Source organism: Salminus brasiliensis, chromosome 8, assembly GCF_030463535.1.
Source record: "Salminus brasiliensis chromosome 8, fSalBra1.hap2, whole genome shotgun sequence".
NCBI lineage: Eukaryota > Metazoa > Chordata > Actinopteri > Characiformes > Bryconidae > Salminus > Salminus brasiliensis.
The window spans coordinates 28,056,120-28,077,377 of record NC_132885.1 but is presented as its reverse complement, the minus strand read 5'-3'; the positions used below and the strand labels follow the sequence as shown (position 1 = coordinate 28,077,377).

General features: G+C 39.9%; 1 protein-coding gene across 3 annotated transcripts in view; it reads left to right on the top strand.

Annotated features, from left to right (window-relative positions):
• Positions 1-21,258, top strand: part of il1rapl1a (interleukin 1 receptor accessory protein-like 1a) — a 105,812-nt gene that overhangs the window by 39,893 nt on the left and 44,661 nt on the right. For all 3 annotated transcript variants that reach the window (XM_072686384.1, XM_072686383.1, XM_072686382.1), the window contains exons 3-5: positions 8,123-8,408; positions 19,061-19,247; positions 19,413-19,566. In XM_072686384.1, coding sequence (XP_072542485.1) covers positions 8,123-8,408; positions 19,061-19,247; positions 19,413-19,566 — 627 coding nt within the window. The remainder of the gene's footprint in view (positions 1-8,122; positions 8,409-19,060; positions 19,248-19,412; positions 19,567-21,258) is intronic.

Genomic DNA, 21,258 nt, shown 5'->3' with positions numbered 1-21,258 from the left:
GAAATGGCTGGAGTGACGTGGAGGTGTGGCCAAGGCCATGTCCGAAATGGAATGACCGAATGAGAGCTGTGCAGTAGTCAGTACCAGAGGTGGGAAGCTAAGAAGTGTAAGTACTTTGTTACTGTACTTTTTGTACAGTAACAAAGTACATCCTGTATACCCTGTGGCTTTTTCAAAAAAAGACTTGTTTTTTGTTTGATTTCTGTACTTTACTGGAGTATTTCCGTCCCTTTCTTCTTCTACAACCTACAAAAAAGTCTGTACTTTTTACTCACTACATTTTTTAAAACAGTGAAAAGTTTTCTAAGCACACAGTTTTTAATCAAGCAGCTAATTACATGCACTGCTGTTAGTGAATTGAAATCTCTTAAAGCTTCACAAACTGAACTGAGCTTCTGTAATCTTATTTGAATCGTTTCTGAAATTATCTTTGTGAATCTATTAAACTATTTAATGAATATGAACCCAACAGACCGAAAACTTCTAACTGACACACTCGCCCTTTAAACTTTTACTTGAGTAAAAATGTAAATCATACTTTTACTTAACTTACTTAACTATTTTCTAACTGGAATATTTACATGGGACTCTGGTCGGTACATTAGATTAGTACATACAGTACATACATTAGTACATACAGCATTGTGAGGAAGGTACCTACAACCGAAACACCTTTGAAATGAAGGCAGCAATATGTCATGACGTTGCCAAGGTACTACTGTCAGCTATTTTAATTTGTTAGACATTAAAAGAAGAAGACTGGTGACTTTATAATATAAAGATTTAAATACATAAATCTAAGTTATGATCTAGTTTATAAATATTGAGTCTTGGTTCCTCCCAAGGTTTCTTCCTCCAGCTCTGAGGGAGTTTTTTCCTTGCCCCTGTCGGCTTTGGCTGCTCACGGGGGGTCTTAGGTTTTCATGTCTTGTTGATTTCTTGTCTTTTTACTGATTGCTGATTCTGTAAAGCTGCTTTGTGGCAACGCCAGTTGGAAAAAGCCCTATACAAAAACATTTGATTAAATTTGATTAAAAGCCAAAATTTGACTGTTATGTCGGCAATCTCGTCAGGAATAGAATATTAGGAGGAAATGAAATAAATAAATAACTTTCACTTAAACAGATTTGCTGCTTGCTTTGACCATTTTGCTTTTTCTCTTGAGTCAAGCTGGTCTAACCCAGAGGATTATGGGATATGGAAGGCAGCGAAGCATGCATCTATGCTGCCTTCACAAATCAGCAAGATAAAGGTACCTGAGCAGGCAGCACTTTATACAAGCATTCGAATCGGACATGACTCGGTACCTTCCTGCCTTCGAATACTGCCTGAGTAGGCAGCTTTTATTATGCTTTAGACACCGAATTAGACCTAAACCCCTTAAACAACCTAGGGCACATCGGTGGGCCGAAAGTCTTATTACTTTGGTCCATGACCAGCGATTAGCCCCACTCGTTGGTACAGACGTCCCTGTAGTTACTGAATAATATGCCTCGTTAGGGCAATGCACAGATAGACGTTGCTGGTTGGGCGTGCTTGTGTTTGTAGATGTGATTGGTTACTGATATTTTAATCGAAGACATTGTCAAACGAGTCTGAGTTTTAGTCAAGCCCATGCCTGTCCTCCTGTATCTGTATAGCGGGATTGTGCAGCTGAAAGCTGACAGCTATGATTTTCTCCACCTTTTAGTTAAACTCTGTGTAATTGACAGAAGCCCTGTCCCACACCGTCTCCTACTGGCTAACGCTTGCATACATTGGGCCATGCTTTGTAAAAGGTTTAAAGGTCTCTTGTTATTGAAATTAATAACATATGGTGCCTTTTTTACACGTATAAAGTATGTTCTACTGCTTTCACAACGATTTTACTATTATTCTAATTTCCCTTTGGGAATTAATTAAGTCTTATCTATTTTTCTTTTGTATAATTTTTTTTATAGTAACTGAACCTGAAAAATACAGATTGTGTGGGACAGACACTCAACCATGGCCCAACAGTGACTGCGTGCTTTGTGTGTCATGTATGGGCTTACATGTAGAAATAAGGAGAGAGAGAGAGAGGAAAGAGAGAGATGTGCAGAAGGGGTAGGAGGGAGAACCATGGAGTTTGGCACAGCTTGATGATTTTTTATTTATTACCCCAATATTACCCAGATAATGCCCTAGATGCGCCCAACATAAGAGCGGAAATTGCACATTGCTTTCAACTCAGTATAAATCTCTATCTTCCTACTCCCTCTCTCTCTCTCTCTCTCTCTCATTCTGTTTATCATTTAAAGGTCACTGTTTCCAGTAGCAGCGGGTTGCCATGTAAATTACACCTGACAGGAGAGCACATGGGTTGCCTTGACATCGCTAATCCACATGACCTGAGGAACTGTTACAAAACCTGTGGTTAATTTTGTGTGTGTGTACATGAACGGGGGGAGGGGGGGTGTACACGTGTGCACGTGCGTATGCATCCTCATACATCCGTAGGCATTGAGTCTACAGGCTGTGGGTTACGGTGGGAGCTCATTTGAGTCATTTTACCGGGTCAGTATTTGGTCACCATTATCTGTTTACCCCTCCCCACACCCCCCCACCACCCCCCTTTTAGTGCATTCAATGCAGTATCTAATTTCAGATCAGCACCACGGATAGCGCTCACTCTGGTTTCAGCACCACTGAAAGCTCCGTTCAGGAGGATGACACATGGGAATGTGCCCAGAGTTCGCTTGTGTCACATTCTGACACCCATGTGACATTTTAGACAATGTTGTTTGTGTATACTGATGCAACTCAGATGCAAGTCAACACAGGAGGTGTGTGTGTGTGTGTTTGTTTTTGTACAAAATGGCCTTGATTTTTTAAGATCTTTGTAGAAAAGCTACTTATCACAGACTTATATCGAATGTAATTAAATAGTTATACTGTATACTGTAAAAGTTCCAGACACCTAGTCTATTAAGTATCTAGACGCCTATTCTGTCCTGCTCCTTTGGGTGCACCTGTTGTCAACACAGGTGTCCAATTGAGAAAAAAAAAAATCCTGTCATTACATCTTTTTTGTTTGTCCTGGTTTTGTTGGAGTAACTGTCTCTGGGAAAGGCTTTTTACTAGAATCTAAAGCATTGCTGTGATGACTTGATTGAATTCAGCGAGATCAGGATGATCACCAGATCCACAGATCAATGCTGGGGGGCCTTATACCCCATTATCCCATGCCTGACATTAGGCATGGTGCCAGTTGGTTCAAGTTTATCTGCTCCAGAGAGTCATATTCTAGTGGCAATACTTTCTTTACGGGGACTTACGGGCACATCTGAATACATTCATTAGAAGGGGTGTCCACAAACATTTGGTCATATAGTATATTTCAACTAATATCATCACCTTTTAATCATGTAAACTCAGAGCCATTTTTCATTTAGTTCACAGCTATAATCTCCACTGGAGCAGACGCACATGAGCCTAAGGTGACGAAGCTCAGTGCCAAGAGTTGGCTAGACGGGTACAAAGCTCCCAGCATTGGGCAGGTGTGTTCTCTTAAGTGATGGGAGCATCCGTACAGACCTCCCTGTCCTGAATGCAATCGAATCCTCACAGCAGTATCCAACAGCTAATGCAAAGCCCCGCCAGGAGAGAGGCTGCGGCAAATTGGGGAAGTTGGAAGTGCAGATGTCTGTATGTGAGTGAGTGTGAGCCCATGTGCATGAGTAGTGGTGTGGGTGTGTGTGAGGAAAAGAAGACCGAAAACCCAGCTAATTAGTTGCCATATTAGATGTCATTTATTTGGCAGCCTGAAAAAGCAGCAAAAAGTAATGCTGTTTTAGAGTTTGCTGAGGACTGTTACTAGATTTATTATGCGCATAATTATTATACACACATTGTGAACATGATATATACCTTTTTATTTTTTTTACTTGCATTCATTCAGTTTGGTTATCTGGGTTGTACTGTGTGTGGGAGGTGTTTTGTCAGACCGTAGGAACAGTCACATTTATGCCTCATCTGTCCTGTTAAGCCTTCCTTTACAGACTCTGCTGCGGTGTTTATGTCTAAGCAGCAGAGTATTTGGTAAGACTAATGAGAAGTTGTAGTGTTGATTACAGGAGCATGCTTATAAGCCCAAAAAAACTATACAGAGAGATAAGAGAGAGAGAGAGAGCGGGGAGAGAGAGAGAGAGAGAGAGCGTGAATGACATTTTGTCTTCTGTGGCAGAGGAAGCTGTTCTATAACGGGTTTCGCTTAATTTGAACTGAATTGGAAAGTTATTAGAGAGCCCGATTTAGCGGTTTGTGAATTTGGTCAAGGGCACTGCAGCGGAGTCGGAGCTCAGAGTGCTGTTTGGAAACGACAGTGTTTAACCACTGGAGCTGAACTGCCGACAGGAAAAAAGTGGTGTTAGACACTGGTGTGTGTGTGTGTGTGTGTGTGTGTGTGCACTCAATACTCGGCTGTTTTTCGTTATCGCCCCTTCATAATCTCCTGATCTCTCTCTGTCTCTCTTTTTCTCACACACACTCACATACACTACACACACACACAGTGAAACATCATAACACATACTGCTTAATTGCAACAGTGAAGGATAATTAGTTTGAATGTAATTAGCAGAAGGGGTTAAGTCCTTTATTGCTTTAACAGCATGGATTCAAAATACCCCATGACTCACGCTGTCTTAATTTCTCTCAATAATTATGATTACCCTTCATATTAATTAATTTCACTGCATGCATTGTTTGCTTAAAGGGGAGGATTGCCCAAAATGATTAATTAACCATTCTCCGAACTTGGGAGTCAAGAAATGTGTTTTCTGTGTTGCAGCATTTAAAATGTATTCACACTCAACGGTGCAATAATAGACCAGTACAGCATTTCACCAGCTAGCAAGGAACCATGTTGACATGTAGCTATTTTCAACTGCAGTCTTTTGCTCCCTTTTTTTGTGCACCCTGTGCAGTTTTGCTTGTGCATTTTAAAGTTCAAAAGGAAAAGGGGCATTTTCACCATGCCCATTTCATGCCAACACGTGATCGTGGTCTTACAATAGCTTCAGCTTTGGAAATTAATGACAATCTTCCCCATACAATGTGACTAAGCACATTGCATGCTGTCTTTACACATTTTGAATGTCTGGTCATATTGCTAATTGTGTTATTTTTGTACAACTATCACTTTAGTGTTTATTAAAGAATCTGCCTCACTTTTACTATTTAATTTCAGTGTAATTTTATTTATTTTTATTTTCAGTGCTCTACAGTTTGCTTAGTAATTTTGGCCAAACACTGAACATTACTAAACAATTGTGTGTTGTTGAACTAGCAGTTCAGCAGCAATTGTGCATGGGTTAACATCATGATGTGAATTTTTGAAATAATCTTTGTTTGCCTGTCCACACAAAGACACTCAAAACTCATCAAAAGTTCTAGGAGAGCCCTTTTAAAATCCTTTTTTTTACCTTAACTTAAAACATTGTGTTTTTATTTGGACTGAAGGCATAAAGGCAGACAAATTATATCTATTAAAAATGTGGAAGTCCTCTACTTACCCATAGGTCAACAGTGGTGACTTTCTTGTTATTTTCTGCCCATTATTTGAAGTATTCTTTTAAAAAGCTGAAGGTTATTTGAATAAAATGGAATATTATGAAATAAAAATGATAATATTAAATATTAAATAATACAATATATATATATATATGATAAAAATAACAAAATAAATTGTAAGTTATTGTAAAAAATTTATAAATTATTACTTAGTGTAAAAAGCAGTATATGACTAAAATCTGTAATGCATGCAATGGGGGGAAATGAATAAACTTCCATTGAATAAGCATTTTGGGTCTAATTAAGGCATTAATGACGTTTTAATGAATTGGGTATTGGCTGTTTTAAGCCTGCCTGTTTTTACCAGTCCAGTATAGCTCCCTCGCCAAACATAGCTTTCAAGCAGCATTGATATACATTTTTCACAGCTGCAGTAAGAAACGTTCTCAGAGGGTAGCAAAACAGTTCTAAATAGTTTGCAGCATGGAAATATTTCACAGTGGAACATGAAAACATAATGTAATATTTTAACTGCATTTGAGTCACTTTTTCTCCAGATATTTGGCCATTTACTCTTTAATTATAGCTTGATAGAAATAGAAATATCAGAGAAACCCTGGCAGGAGTACCAGCATTGAACAGCATGTTTAGGAGCAGGCTAATGCATGGATGTTATAAATAGACACATTCACAGTTCTATAAAGTTGACCATGAGTGTTATCATGTAGTGCACAAGTTTTCATTTTTGTAGGGTTTTCTAAAATCAACACAAGGTCATAATTATTATATAAGTAAATGTTTTTGGGTTGTTTGTTACACATTGCTAAATCTCATACAAACAATATAGGATTCTTTTTCTACTCTTAAATTTGATAAAGATATCAACAGTTGTTAGAAGTTGCTCCCCCCCCCCCCCAACACAATTATAAAAAAAGTGATGCATGCTTTTATTTCCTCTTAACTGGAAGACAGTATCTTGCTTATATTAGATTGAGCAAGTCAACCTTATCATGTCCACAACTGGTGCACATTTGCTGTACCGTGTACTCTGGTGTGAAAAAAGGGGGCATTTCCAGTATTAGCCAATATTATCTGCTCTGCATTGGTTACCGTTTCCATTGAGAATTCAGTATAAGGAACCGCCTACCTGTTTCAAAGCTTTTATTGGGCTGGATTATATTTTCAAAGTATTTTTAGATACGCTATATCCATGGTCATCCTCACAGCAGCTTTTGGCTATTTCTCATACCCGCCTAAAGCTAAAGAGAGACCACGCTTTTGCAGTCGCAGCTCCAAGGCTATAAAAGTCTTCCCATGAAAATGAGAAATGCCTCCTCCTTGGATCAAGGCTTAGCCTAGAAGTCAAAGCTTAAAACACATTTCATACTCTGGCATGAGCTTGGTCACCATGTGATGGTGTATTAATGTTTATGAACAAAAGTTATATAAAATGTGCTTTACTTACTTGCTTAAAAAAAAAAAAAAAAAAAAAAAAAAAAAAAAAAAATATATATATATATATATATATATATATATATATATATATATATATATATATGAGATTTGACATGTTGAATTTTAATTTGAATTTTATGTTCAATTGGGTTTTATTAAGTAATTTTCCTGGCTTGGACCCGACTTTTAAGCACAATTATTTCCGATAGGGTTGAGTTCATGACTTTGGAAAGACCATTTCAACAGCTTAACACTTTATCCATTCCACAACCACCTTTGATGTGCATCCAATAGTGTCCCAGTTTCAACTTTCTAGTTGATAGTTAGAGGTTATGCTGAAGAATTATCAGGGATAGTTCTCCTTCTTCTTATTATTTTATCCGCCTTGTGCAACATACCAGATTCAAAACAGCTCCAAAGCATGATGCTACCACCACCATGCTCCCAGAAACTTATGTGCATGGGTTTGAAGTAATGATTGTAAAATCCAAAAAATGCTTAGAAATGGCTTCGAAACACATTCCTGACATGTGTAAATGTACAAGCATTCTTCTCAGATCTGCAGCCTTACCCATTGCATTGGTGTTTGTCAATCCAGTGAATACTGTCAAACACACCATTTTTATGTGGACACAAAAGTTACTTGGCAAGTTTGTATACCTTTATTCATGTGTTGATTTCAGAACACCCCCCAAAAAACAAACAAACAAACAAACAAAAGAAGTGTGTGCACCAAGGAATTGCATTGTTTTATTTTATTAAAGATACATGTTGTCCTCTCATTCTACCCCCAAACACTATTGTAGTTATTTCATATCAGTGGTCAACAAAGAAAAAATAGGTTTTACAGATTGCAGCAGTTTTATTGGCATATGATGGTGCCATATTTCAACAAAATGAAAAGTATCCCCCAATTAAAAAAAAAAGTGTTAGTTATGCATTTCTAATAAGAAAAACATGACTTTTCATGACATAAGGACCGTATTATTTGAATGTTGTTTAATATGATTTGAATCTTAGAATAAGACTATTCCGTACATTTTACATTATTAAAAAAATTAATTATAAACTTGTTAGTAGTGATGAAACCTCGCCTCATCCCTCTTTCTCTTTCTCTGTCTCTCTCTTATTGTAGTTGATGGCTGCACAGACTGGTCAGTGGACTATCTGAAGTACCGTGTGCTGCACGGTGAGCCTGTGCGGATTAAGTGCGCTCTGTTTTATGGCTACATCCGGGCGAATTACTCTCAGGCTCAAAGTGTTGGACTGAGTCTCATGTGGTACAGAAGCTCAGGGCTGGGTCACGGAGACTTCGAGGAGCCAATCACGTTTGACGGCTTGCGCATGAGCAAAGAGGAGGACGCCATCTGGTTCAGGCCCGCAGAGCTACAGGACGCCGGCCTATACTCCTGTGTACTCAGGTTAGAGTGCAGTATACACGTGCACACACATACACACGTATGCATATATATATATTATATATATATATATATATATATATTAGGGAATACAAGTCCTTTGCTATATGATGTGAGTTCATGAGTTTATTTAACTAATTATGTTGAACACTGAGTTTGCCTTGCGTGAAAAGCTGTAATAATCGGATTAGTGTAGCGGTGTTCCCCAGCTACCTTTCATATCACCAAAGAATCTCACTAGTGAATCTAGTGAGTTTTGCTGCATAATAGCCAAGAACTGCCTACTACTTCAGAAAAGTGGCCACCTGACTAGCAATCTAGCCAATCTTACATCATTGTTTTAGCACTATGTGAGGAGCAGTTGTCTAAATGGTGCTACAACACAAACAGGCCTGCTGTAAACAATATGGTGCTTGTGGCCACCAGTAAATATCTTGCATTAACTTGGTTGCTGAAAGGCTAATAATCAAACAGGTACAGGTGCTACAGGTGACTAGCATTTGGCTTTAAGTATTTTTAAGTGTAGGCTACTGTGCCTAATCTTTCCTGCTTAGACAAACTGTGATTCAACTCATCACCTAAATGTCAGATTCAGTAGGTGTGCTAGGATAGGCTTATTGTACAATATATGGACATGACCTTGATCATTTTTGCTGACCTTAAAATTGCCATTTCTGTTTACTTACATAAGACATTAGTGTTGGACACAGTTGGAATTTGGATTTCGTACAGTGAACACACATATACAAAGCAGTAAAACACACACATATACACCAGTGAAACAATGAGCACACATGCCCGGAGCGGTGGGCAACTATTGCTGCAGTGCCCAGGCAGCTCAACAGTGGCAGCTTGGTGAGCCCGGGTATTGAACCTACAACCCATCAAGTCATCAATAGCCCGGAGCTCTAACTGCTGAGCCACCACTGCCCATAAATGAGCGTGAGAATGAACATCATCGATATTTTAGCCATAGTCGTGCAATTCTGTTCTCTCGTCACTTCTTAAACATTTTTATATTCCAATTCCAGTGTCTACATATTCCTAATGCTTTTTATTGTATTGTTTTGTTTAAATGCATTAGTATGGTTTAAAAAAAGAAAACAATATTTTTCATCGCAATTATTGTGTTTCTGGGACAATTTATTGTCCAAAAAAAAAACAAATTGACAGGCATATTCCTACCTTCAGTACTTGACGTTGTTTTATACATCCCTGTGCACCAAGTGGTCAGTAGCTACCAAAACCTGTCTAAGAACAGAAAACCTGTCAGGGGTCATAATTTTTTAAAAACAAACATATTAACGTAAGTGCATAAGGTCAGGGTTCAAGTTAAGATTATGTTGTTGAATCCAGAGTCTGTGAAGACTGTCTCTTCTTCTGCCTGTGTGTGTGTGTGTGTGTGTGTGTGTGTGTGTGTGTGTGTGATGGTTGTTGGGTGTTACTGAGCTCAGAGCCAGTAAAAGTGTAAGTGAGCTCTGGTAAAGACAGCAGAGGACAGAGAGAAAGCTCTGTCATCCATCAATCACACACTGACACCCTGACACTATCCCACAATGCTGCGGGCCACAAGCATGCATATTAAACAGCTGCGGAGCTCTCTGAGGCTCTCATTGGCTCAGGTCTCTGTCTGCTTAAGGTTAAATCTGATAATCTGCTCATCATGCCAACATTTGCATCAGGGAATGTCACTTTCGATCTAGCGGCCAGTGTATATGTGTGTGGGAGTGTGTGTGTAGAACCTCAGTAAGCATTTTATTTATGATTTTGGTTAAGACACACTCCTTTTATATCTTTTTTCTGCTCTTCATGCATGACCTGAAACCCCTCCTGAAATGTAACTCTTCTGAAAATTGCTGCATTTACAGAATCTAAAGACATTCTGTACATTTTGGATGCAGTATTGCTGTACCTGGCAGGAATAGGGGGGTTGCACTGGGCTCTTGCTAGAATGATGTAATGCCCCTCATTTTATCATGAGCAGTAGGGTCTATCAGTATCGGTTATGTTAGCAATCAAGTAATCGATGGAATCATTTTTTTTAAAGAGGTGAACACTAAAAATGAACTCAGTTAAAGCAATAGAACGCCTGAGGAAGTGTGTTATCAATGTGTCAAATATCAGCTTCTTGCTACGTCACAGAAAAGAAACGTCACTCGCTGCACAGCCTGTAGTTGCTTCTCCAGCTCCTTACACAGACCAACACATTAAACTCGCATTTCCCACTTCATTTTAGATCATTCTTCTTTTGCTCACTTTGTGGTTTAACAGCGTTCAGCGGAGGAATCCAGTGTTAACAGTGTAATAATATTACAGTTACAATGATTCTCAACCAATCAGCTCGCGTGGCCAGAACTAACCGTTGTATAATGAACAATATCAATCCATGTGTAGCCTTTCAGAGATTCCAGAGCACTGGATAAACTAAGAAGCCTTTAAAAACAATATACAGGAAATAAAACATATACATGTGTTTATATATACACACAAGCATTGTACAGAAAGATAGAAAATTGGAGAATTTCCATTATCATCAATATGAGGATTTTGTTTTATTCTAAAACATGGATTTAGTCCCACTCTGCAATCCACAGCACACCCAGAATAGCAGAATACAAGTTATGTATATATATATATATATATATATATATATATATATATATATATACCTCCTTGAAGTCAGACATGCACTGCAAATGCATGAGGTGAGGAGGGGGAGGGCTGCTGCTTTATATAGTAAATGTTTTTTATTCCTGGAAAGATATATATTTGTCATTTAAAAAATGCAAGAGGAACTCTGAGAGGAAAAAGTCTACTACTCTACAAATTAATTCATTATTACTTAATTAAATCATCTCTTCAGTTAATTCATTAAAGTCATTTTGGACCATTTAATGGCGACACCACAAATACAACAATCTGAAAGGCAGCTGGTGTTTCCAAACCAAAAAAAAAGAAGAAGAAGAAGAAAAAAAAGAACCGCACGATTTTCTGAGGTTGTTTTGACAGGGTTTTTAGCTCCCTACACTGTGGCTTGTGGCTACACTGTTAGATTGCAAGATAGATGCTACATACCAGGGCTATGGTATTTGGAGGGTGTGTACTCCATGACCTAACATAGAGGTATTAAGAAGGTAGTAACTGTGTAGATACACTGACCTGCTCAGTGATGAGAAGGAAGCTTTACATAAAAAATGGACTCTCTGATGCCTTAATATAAACGCAATGCACATTATAAATAGAATCAAGAGTAACTGAGCAGATCTTCCCATGCGTTAGAGGCGTTTTGAGGATGTTAGGTTTCATCACTTGGGACTTGCGCACAGTATACTGACGACTTTCTTGCATAAGAGCTTGAACGGTTTTTATCAGCACAAAAGAGGATCAAAAACACTAATTTTAGTAATAGTTTAAGAGTGATAAAAGAGCTTTAGATGATGTGTTTTGAAAGCTTCTCTCTAAATAACAATAACCTATAATTAACTACATGCCAGAAAGCCAGAGTGAGACGAGAGAGAGAGAGAGAGAGAGAGAGATTGGTGGGCAGAGGAAGGTAGGAAGGAAGGGGAGTCTGAGGGAAGGAAGAAAGGGGGGAGACTGAGGGATGGATGGAGGAAGGAGAGGGAAGATAGAGGGAGGGAGAAAGGAAGGAACAGAGGAAGGGGAGAGAGAGAGAAGGAGGGAAGGGAAAAGGAAGGGAGGAAGGAAGGGGAGTCTAAGGAAAGGAAGAAGTGGGAGACTGAGGGAGGGGGGAAGGACAGAGAGAGAGAGGGGAGGGGAAAAGAAAGGGTTAGAGGAAGAAGAGAGAGAGGTGAGAGAAGGAAGGGTGGAAATAAGAGACAGAGGGAGGAAGGAGAGAGAGGTAAGGGAGAGAGAGGTGAGGGGGAAAGGAAGGGATAGAGAATAGGGAGAGAGAGGTGAGGGGGAAAGAAAGAGATGGAGGATAGGGAGAGAGAGGTAAGGGGGAGAGGAAGGGATAGAGGATAGAGAGAGGTGAGGGGGAAAGGGAGGGATAGAGAATAGGGAGAGAGAGGTGAGGGGGAAAGGAAGAAATAGAGGATGGAGAGAGGTGAGGGGGAAAGGAAGGGATAGAGGATAGGGAGAGAGAGGTGAGGGGGAAAGGAAGGGATAGAGGATGGAGAGAGAGGTGAGGGGGAAAGGGAGGGATAGAGGATAGGGAGAGAGAGGTGAGGTGGAAAGGAAGGGATAGAGGATAGGGAGAGAGAGGTGAGGGGGAAAGGGAGGGTTAAATGGGGAGAGAGAAGGATGGAGAAAAGAATTGGATAGAGACAGAGGGAGGATCGATGGGTAGGGGGAATTAAAAAGGGTTGATGTGGAGAGAAAGAGACAGAATGCATGTGAGGGGGCAGAGGAATGAAAGACGGATAGAGTGACTGAGGGAAGAAAGGACGGTAATAAGAGACTGAGAGAGGGAGGAAAGGAAGGGATTAAGGAAGGAGACAGAGGGAGGGAAAGAGGACGGGGGACACAGAGGGAAGATTGATGGGGAGGGGGAAGAGAGAGATTAAAAAAGTAATAAAGGGGGAGAGAGAGAGAGACAGAATGCAGAGGGAGGAAGGAAAGGGTAGCGGGAGTGAGTAAGGAAAGAAAGAGCGACAGAAGGAGGGAGGGAAGGAAGGAGGAAGGGATAGAGATACAAGAGAGAGAGGGGGAAGAAATGAGTGAGGAAAACAAGGGATGTAGAAGAGAAGGATAGAGCGGGAGAAAGTGAAGAGTGAAAAATGGCGTTAACAAACAAAGTTTTGGAATATTCGGTAAGAGTTCAGTTTAAAAACAAAACGTTTTACTGTGTCACGTCACCAGGAGCACTCTCTGTATCCATGGTAATTCAGCAAAAGGTGGGAGGTCACAACTTTATCTAGGTTTCAGCAGTAGCTATCAAAATCCAAGCCCTCAGACAGAACCCACTCTAATGGACTTTTAATGGACATACACTCATTACAATGCAAGGGAGCAGACAACTGTGAATCATGTAAGGTGTGTGTGTCTGTGTGCATGTGTGTCAGTTTGCCTATTAAAGGCTGAAAGAAGACAAAAAAATGAGAGAAGAAAGGAGTCTGTGTTATATGTGAATGTTTTTAAGGCTTGATCCAAGCTAACAATGAGGAGATGATGCCAGGATAAGAAGTACATACATGAGATGGTGCAGCACAAATAACTGTTGCATTTGCTGTACTAGTGTACTAATAGTGTATATATTTACCTAAATGTTCTGATCCAGTTCCGATCCAGCTCCCAGTCCAGTACTCTAGTGCTCAAAGTTCAGAGTTTTATTAGTCACATACATAGTTATACACTGTAAAAGCAGCAGTAAAATGCTTTGATAACTATCTAGAATGTAAGTTAAAGTATTTAAAGTAAGATGGGCAAAGATACCTAAAGAAACCTAAAAAAAGGACATAAATCTATACAGTGGTCATAACAAATATATAAGAATCAAAATAAAGCATATGTGCACTAAATTTACACTAAACACAAAAGAAGAGTGCAATTCAGAGATGAGTTGTCAAGTGTATAGTGCAACAAGTGCACAGTGGATGTGCAACACAATGTTGTACTACTGAGCAGGAGGTAGTAATTATTGTAATAAGTGATTATGTTCAGCGAAATTATCGGCCGATACGGAGCTGATCTAAACATGTTTCTGTAAAGAATGCAGCCGCATTACTTAGGATGTACTTAGGATGGAACTTGAGATACTTGAGATGTGCTGCTAGCTGCATTTTTAAAGGTCATATTAAAAACTAATAAAATGAGTCAACCGTGCACTGCGTAGCTTGAATTAGGGTCAGTGTTAGTGTGTCTCTGCTATCGTAATGACGAGAAAAGTATGCTTTGCAACGTGCAAAAGTCATGTACTAAGTCTCTTAATTAATCATGGGTGTGTTTTGGGTGTAACGTGCAATAATAAATCAATCAGTGTGTCACTTGCCATTCCCTTTAATAGAAAGATGCAGTCTGCTTTTGGCGGATTGCTATTTCAGTGGTGTAAAGCCGGGGTGTACGTGCATCGGGCACACGCCTGTGTTGACATTCACTGCCAAGATAGCAACGAATGTCTGACTGTTGACATCTGCCTAAGTTGTTTTCAGTCAGTGGAGCACCTGTGTTTTACGTTGCCAAGATAGCAACACACCAGACATTTACCTGAACACCCCTCATTTTGAGACCACCACGCCCACTGGCATAGATATTTATGCAAGCACTGTTGCTTTTTTGAACCTACCATGGAAGGCGTGAAAATACACTGTTGGTGGGACACAAGATAGCAATGAGCATTGCAACAGGCCTTGCGCAAGGTGTGTGATTATTTTTAATAATGTGGTGAATGAGCTATGATTTTAGTTTTCTATAATGTGTGTGTGTTAGCCTCTTCCTTTCAGTGGTTCACCCGCCAGTAGAACAGAGCTTCCACAATAGTTTTGCATTGTTAACAGGCATAATTCGAGAGTAAAAACCTAGTGGGACCATATTTACCCACATGGATATAATGGATTATAATATCTTTGTCTTGGCATAGGTACAATGAAACTGGGTGTTGTTTTTTTTTCTGTTGCAAGGTGGACAAAAATGGCAGAGAATAGACACAATAAACACACAGATGTTATGTTAAGTTTTCATGTTTCACTGTAAAATAGTTTCACTCTGGTATAGTATATAAGAGTAGTTTTTTATAGACATAATGAGGGAAATGTGAATGTGCAATGTTGTCTAAATATTGTGGTACAAAGTCTGTTCACAACACCGCTATACAGACAAAGGGTTTGTAAACCGTAAAGTATTTGCACCAACTGTCAAAGCTTAATTTAAGCAGCTGCATTCTGAACTAGTTGAAGCTTATTTAATGATTTGCATGACCTTCCAACCAGAAGGGCATTACAGTAATCCAGTCTTGAAGTTAGGAATGCACCAGCTTCTCAGCATCACTTAATGAGAGTATATTACACAGTTTGTCAATATTACATAGATGGGAGAAAACAGTTTTTAAACTATGTAGTGTATGTATGTGTGCATCAAATGAGAGTACAGAGTCAAAAACAACCACTATGTTCTTTACAGGGGTGCTGGGTATGAATGCTAACCCATCTAGATTTACAGCAGTGTTAGGATTTTTGCATTTATCAACATTGGGACATGGGAGTAAGACCTCAGTTTTATCTAACGTGTGATTTTATTAAGACAAATGTCCTTATTTGTTTTAGCTGATAAAGATGGATGTCATCAGCATAGCAACTATGCGTACGGATTGTTTTGGCCAGCGGCAGCATATAAACAGTGAATAGTAAACAGTGACCCAGGATTGACCCTTGAGGAACACCAGAATTAACTTTAGTGTAGTGAGAAAATTCATTATTTATGTACCCCTTGGTAGCAATCAGTCAAGTAGGATTTAAACCAAGTGAGGTCCTTTTATTTCTACAGTATTTTCTATTGTCTATTGAGCAGGATTGCATGATCTGTGGAGTCAGAGGCAGCACTAAGATCAAGCAGCGTAAGAATAGTTGTGCAGCCCCTATCAAGCGGAGTAAGTAGGTCATTTGTGACTTTTAGTAAAACGGTTTCAGTGCTGTAGTTGGGTCTAAATCCGGACTTAAAGACCTTGTGAATGATATTGGCCTATAATTACCAAGCTCGTGGGGGTCAAGATTAAGCTTTTTGATAAAAGGCTTCTTAATCATTAAATGAAAGAGATTTAGGTATGTAGGCAATGCTAAGGGACTAGTTTACTATGTCCAGTACTGGTTCAGTGACCCTAGCACAATGTGTTGGGCTAGGATCCGGTACACATGATGATAACTTTGACAAGCTAATTATTCTAACCAGGTCCTTTTAGTAACTGGGTTCAAGTCCGGTAGGTATGCTTTGGAGCTGGTGCACTATTCATCAACACAAACTTTTAAAAACATTTTATCATTAAAAAGGTCATGAAATCATTCCTACTAATTTAAGCAGGGAGTGTAACAGTTAGTTCATTTATGACTGCTAATGAGTTTGGTAACAGTATTAAACAAGATTAGGTAGTGGTGATAGACTGGGTATTTCAGTCAGATTGGGTATTTAGAGCATAATGGGCCCTATCTTACACCCTGCACAAGGCACGTTGCAATGCTCATTGTTACCCTACACCCCACAAACAGTCTATTTTCACACCTTCCGTCTGCTCATGGGAGTCAAGATTAAGCTTTTAATAAGGCTTCTTAATCATTAAGGATAAGGCTTCTTAATCATGAAATGAAAGAGATTTAGGTATGTAGGCAATGCTTAGGGACAGGTTTACTATGTCCAGTACTGGTTCAGTGACCCTAGCAGAATGTGTTTAACACCCTGCGTAAGGCACATCGCGATGCCTATTGCTATCTTGTCTATTTTTACACCTTCCATTTGCGTTGTTTAAATAGCAACAATGCTTGTAAATATATCTACACTGATGGGTGTGGTGGTCTCGAAATGAGGGATGTTCAGGTAAATTGCTGGCGTATTGCTATCTTAGCAACAGAAAACACAGGTTCCACTGACTGAAAATAACCTAGGCAGACGTCAACAGTCAGACGTTCATTGCTGTCTTGGCAGTGAATTGTCAACACAGGCGTGTGCCCAATGCATGTAAACCCCGCTTCACAGCACTGACATAGCAATCCACAAAAGTCAGAGCACACATGGCTCTTAAAGGGAATGGCAAGTAACACACTGGTTGATGGCTAGTCTAAAGATCGCTCAATCAGTAGAGCTAAAAAGTCAATTGACTGTGATACTTAAAGACTAAGCAAATATTTAGCTTTATAACCTAAGTTTTAGGTTATACCTGGAACTGAATCATAAATTGTGGCTACACCGCTGCCATGATCAGACCTGTGTGGGTAACTATAGTAGCTAAAACCTGGGGGAGTCGATTCATTCAGAGCTAAATTAGGATTTGCCAAACTTTCACAGAGACATGACTGAGGTGGTTATCAGTAATGATTATATTGACAATGACTGCTTTAGGTGCTAGAGATTGTATATTTAACAGCCTAAATTCAATGTGGAAGCTGCTTGTACTCTGAAAACCGGAAGAGTTTGTTGAAGGGTTGTATAATAAGGTTGTTAAAACTGATTTTCTTACATCCGACTTACCTACCTAAATGGTGTGACTGGGTAGGGCCAGTTGGGCCTGGCGTAGCATCTTCTCAATGTTCCTGGAGAGAACGACAGAACCCAAGCAGCTCGGATAAAGCCCATCACTCCCTAAAGCTTTACCAGTTGTCTACAAAGTTATTTCTGATGCAATCGCACCAATACTTAAGCCAGTAGTGGAGTATGAGGAGTCGGATGAATGGAAGTGTGCAGTAGTGCTCCTTCAGGACCTCGCTGTGTCGGCCAGAGATGTTCTTCGTCCCTCTTTGGAGAATGATGGTGCCGAAGGTGGCACGCTGCCACAGCGCCGTGGGAAGGCTGACAACGTCCAGGACACAGGCACCTGGAAAACATGTGACCGTGGCACGATCCTTTGGGCCCAATACTTTTAAGTGTCTTACAATAGAATCTTCAATAATGAGAACACCACCCTGAGTAGTTGTCAAAGATGGCGACAGCGAAAGGCTAAGGATTGTGCAGAAGTGGAGAGGATTATCCCTAGGGTCCACCTCGCCGTTAGTGCTGGGGTTGAAACGGACATGTAGGAGGTGTCCCGGGCTGCCTCCTGCCTCGTTTTCCATCAATGAAGCTCGAGCTGCCTCTCCCACAGCAGCTGGATCTGCCAGACCAGCTGGGTGAGCTCCTTGCAGAGCATCTGGGAAGCTCATTCCTCTGCAGTTACCATGGTCCTCATGAGTAAACAAACGATGGTTAGTAAGATGAAATAATGTACAGTAACATGCGTAGTAGCAGATTACAACAATTACAAAGTACAAAGATTATACCAACTGGCTTAGAGTCATAAGCCAAAGCGAATATGAAAGAATATAAAGAAATGACTAAGAGAAACAAGCAACAAGAGAGCTAGGAAAGCAAAAACAAGCTAGAAAAGCCCTGTCAAACATAAGTCTTCCAATCAATAGGATTGGAATTGATAAGTCGTTAAACAATCACTTGTCATCTAAAAAAGCCCTAGAAGGATTTCTTTTCTTTTTTTTAGATAATCTTTTTTTATAATAATTTACATTATTTTCCTATTTCTCAGTCCTGGCAGACTTTGTACCTTTTCAGATGTATGAATTACATGCAAAATTGCTTGCAGAGAATGTGTCCTTTTTCTGTAAACCGTAAAAACACCTGCCCCCCCAGCGAGCAGCGTTAAAGAAAGCAGATCTCAGCTGATAAGCTTTAAAGCAGCCATCTTAGCATGCAGTAAGCGTTTCTTTATCTAAGCAATGATTTCTCTCTCACTCAGTGCAGTCAGGGTTAATCATCTAAAATCAGCGATAAAAAACGTCATTAATATAATTCCTTTTCGGTCTGGTTTCAAATGGAAAAATTATTTAACAGCTGGGGGAAGGGTCTGCACTGCATCAGCTGCAAATTTGGTGCAATTATCACACTGATTGTGCTATTCCATTTTCTCATTCAGCGGGAACCCTCGGAGTGAAGCGTATGCGAATCAGTGTGTACTTTGCCAGTGCAGAGTGTGAGTGTGTTTCTCTCTCTGGCTCTAACAGGAACTCAACGTTCTGTATGAAAGTGTCCATGACTCTGCTGGTGGCTGATAATGACACAGCGGCCTGTTATAACTCCAAACTGCGCTATTCAGAGAAGGCTGAACTGGGCAAGAGCAAAGACATCACCTGCCCCGATATCCAGGACTATGTCCAGTCTGGCCAAACGCCACAGATAACGTGGTACAAGGTAGTGTGTGTGTGTGTTTGTGTGTTTGCCTTCTGGCTGTCAGTGTTCTCTCTGTGTTTGTTTGATAAGGTTATTGTATTTATTTTGTATTTGTTTTTGCTCTCTCTAAGCATTGTGTCCTGTTCTCTCTCTCTCTCATTCGTTCTCTCTCTCTCTGGTTATCAGGAGTGCAGTGTGTGGCAGTGGAGAGAGACTATACTGCAGTCTGCAGACACTTTGTCCATCCAGGAAGTGACAGAAGATGACATTGGAAACTACACCTGCGAGCTGCCTTTTGGAGGCTTCCTGGTGCGCAGGACCACTTACTTGAGCGTGACAGGTAATACCTAGTGTCTGTGTGAGTGTGTGTCCTGTATGCATAACCACATATAAGGGAAACACTTCTTCTTGCCTCCACATTGATCCCTCACAGTAAGTTTCCTCTTTTCTGTGGCCAAATCATTATTACTTTAATATTTTCTTTTATTTATTATTTACTTTCTAGGCTGATCCATCAGCATGGGCCGTTTTAGAAACAGGCATTTGAAATACACCCACACTTTTTCACATTCACTTGAAATTTCATGCTCCTTTTTACTGGCTGCAATTTACACCCAAACATGTGTGTGATGTATAGAATTTATCTATACAAACTTGGCATGCTTAAAGATGAGCTTTTTCACTTCTGTGACTTTCTGAGACAGATTCTGGGACACCATATGGATTATTATTTTTCAGTAACTACGGGGAAAAAAGATGCAAAGGATGCTTCTGCTTTTTTTAAGCGATTACGTAATTCTGTGTAATTGTGAAACTGTGTTATTTTTGTGACGAGACCACAGCCATGCAAATGTCGAACCATAATTCCCCTAGTCTTGATTCTGCACATCAGGCCGCGTAAGTTCATTTGCATTTGCTATTAGAAATCGGAGATTTGCAAGCACTGTTCGCGTTACCGCCATGAACCTGGCGATGTATTAATATAACCAGATAGAGCAGGTTAGTGTAGGTTAGGAATATGAGTAAAGTGCATAATGTCAAAAAGATTAATATATATTTTATACACTGAGCTTCCCTCTCTCCAGGCTGTTTAATAAAGAGTTTTCAGGCTGGTGTGTCTTTATAATGTTAACTGCAGTGATGAAGCACTTCATTATAAAGCAGTGACAGTCCTGCTGACCCACTTTACAGTGCGCACACACACTTAACCTCCATTATTGCTGTGACCTTACAGCTGCTCTCTCTCTCTCTCTCTCTCTCTCTCTCTCTCTCTTTTTTTCTCTCTCTCTCTCTCGTTCTCTCTCTTTCTCTTTCTCTCTCTCCCGTTCTCTCTCTCTGTCGCTCTCTTGTCACACACACACATATGCATTTACATATACATAAAAATCCTTAACAAGCCACGGAGCCCCACATTATGTTGGCAATCCATTATATCCAGTGTGTTCCATTTTGTGGCATGTTGGCTGCCTCAGAAGCGATCACTTCAGCATTACTCAGCAAACGAGCTGTGCAACAACTGACGGAAAGCTACTGATGTGTTTTCTGAGTTAGCACTGACCATTCGCAGATGTTCCTGTTGAGTGTCCTGATGATTCACAGCCGTTCACATGGTCCATCTTAATGTTATTCTCTGTGGAGGCTGTGTATACAAATGTGCAGTTCCTGTTAATTGCAGTCACATCAGGAGAAAGAGTTTGAAGCAGTTGGGATTTTAGGTCTCATTACTGTCCTGTAGCTCTTACTCTTACATATTCAGATGTGAGTACAGTGATGCTTTATTATTTGCAAGGTTGTTTAATGAACTGGGAAGTATTTGTTTCAGTACAAAATGACAAATATGGCACTTTCACTCTTTTTCATTAAAGACGCTCGTTATTACAGCTTATTACAAGCATCTATTCTGCTTGAGAAGGTGTCCAAGGAATCTTGATTACTGTTGGCCTCCACATAGAAAATGTGCATTTAAATATTATTCAATTTGTTCGTTAAATGGCACTTGCTAATTATGTGGACTGGCTGTCTGCAGTGCCGA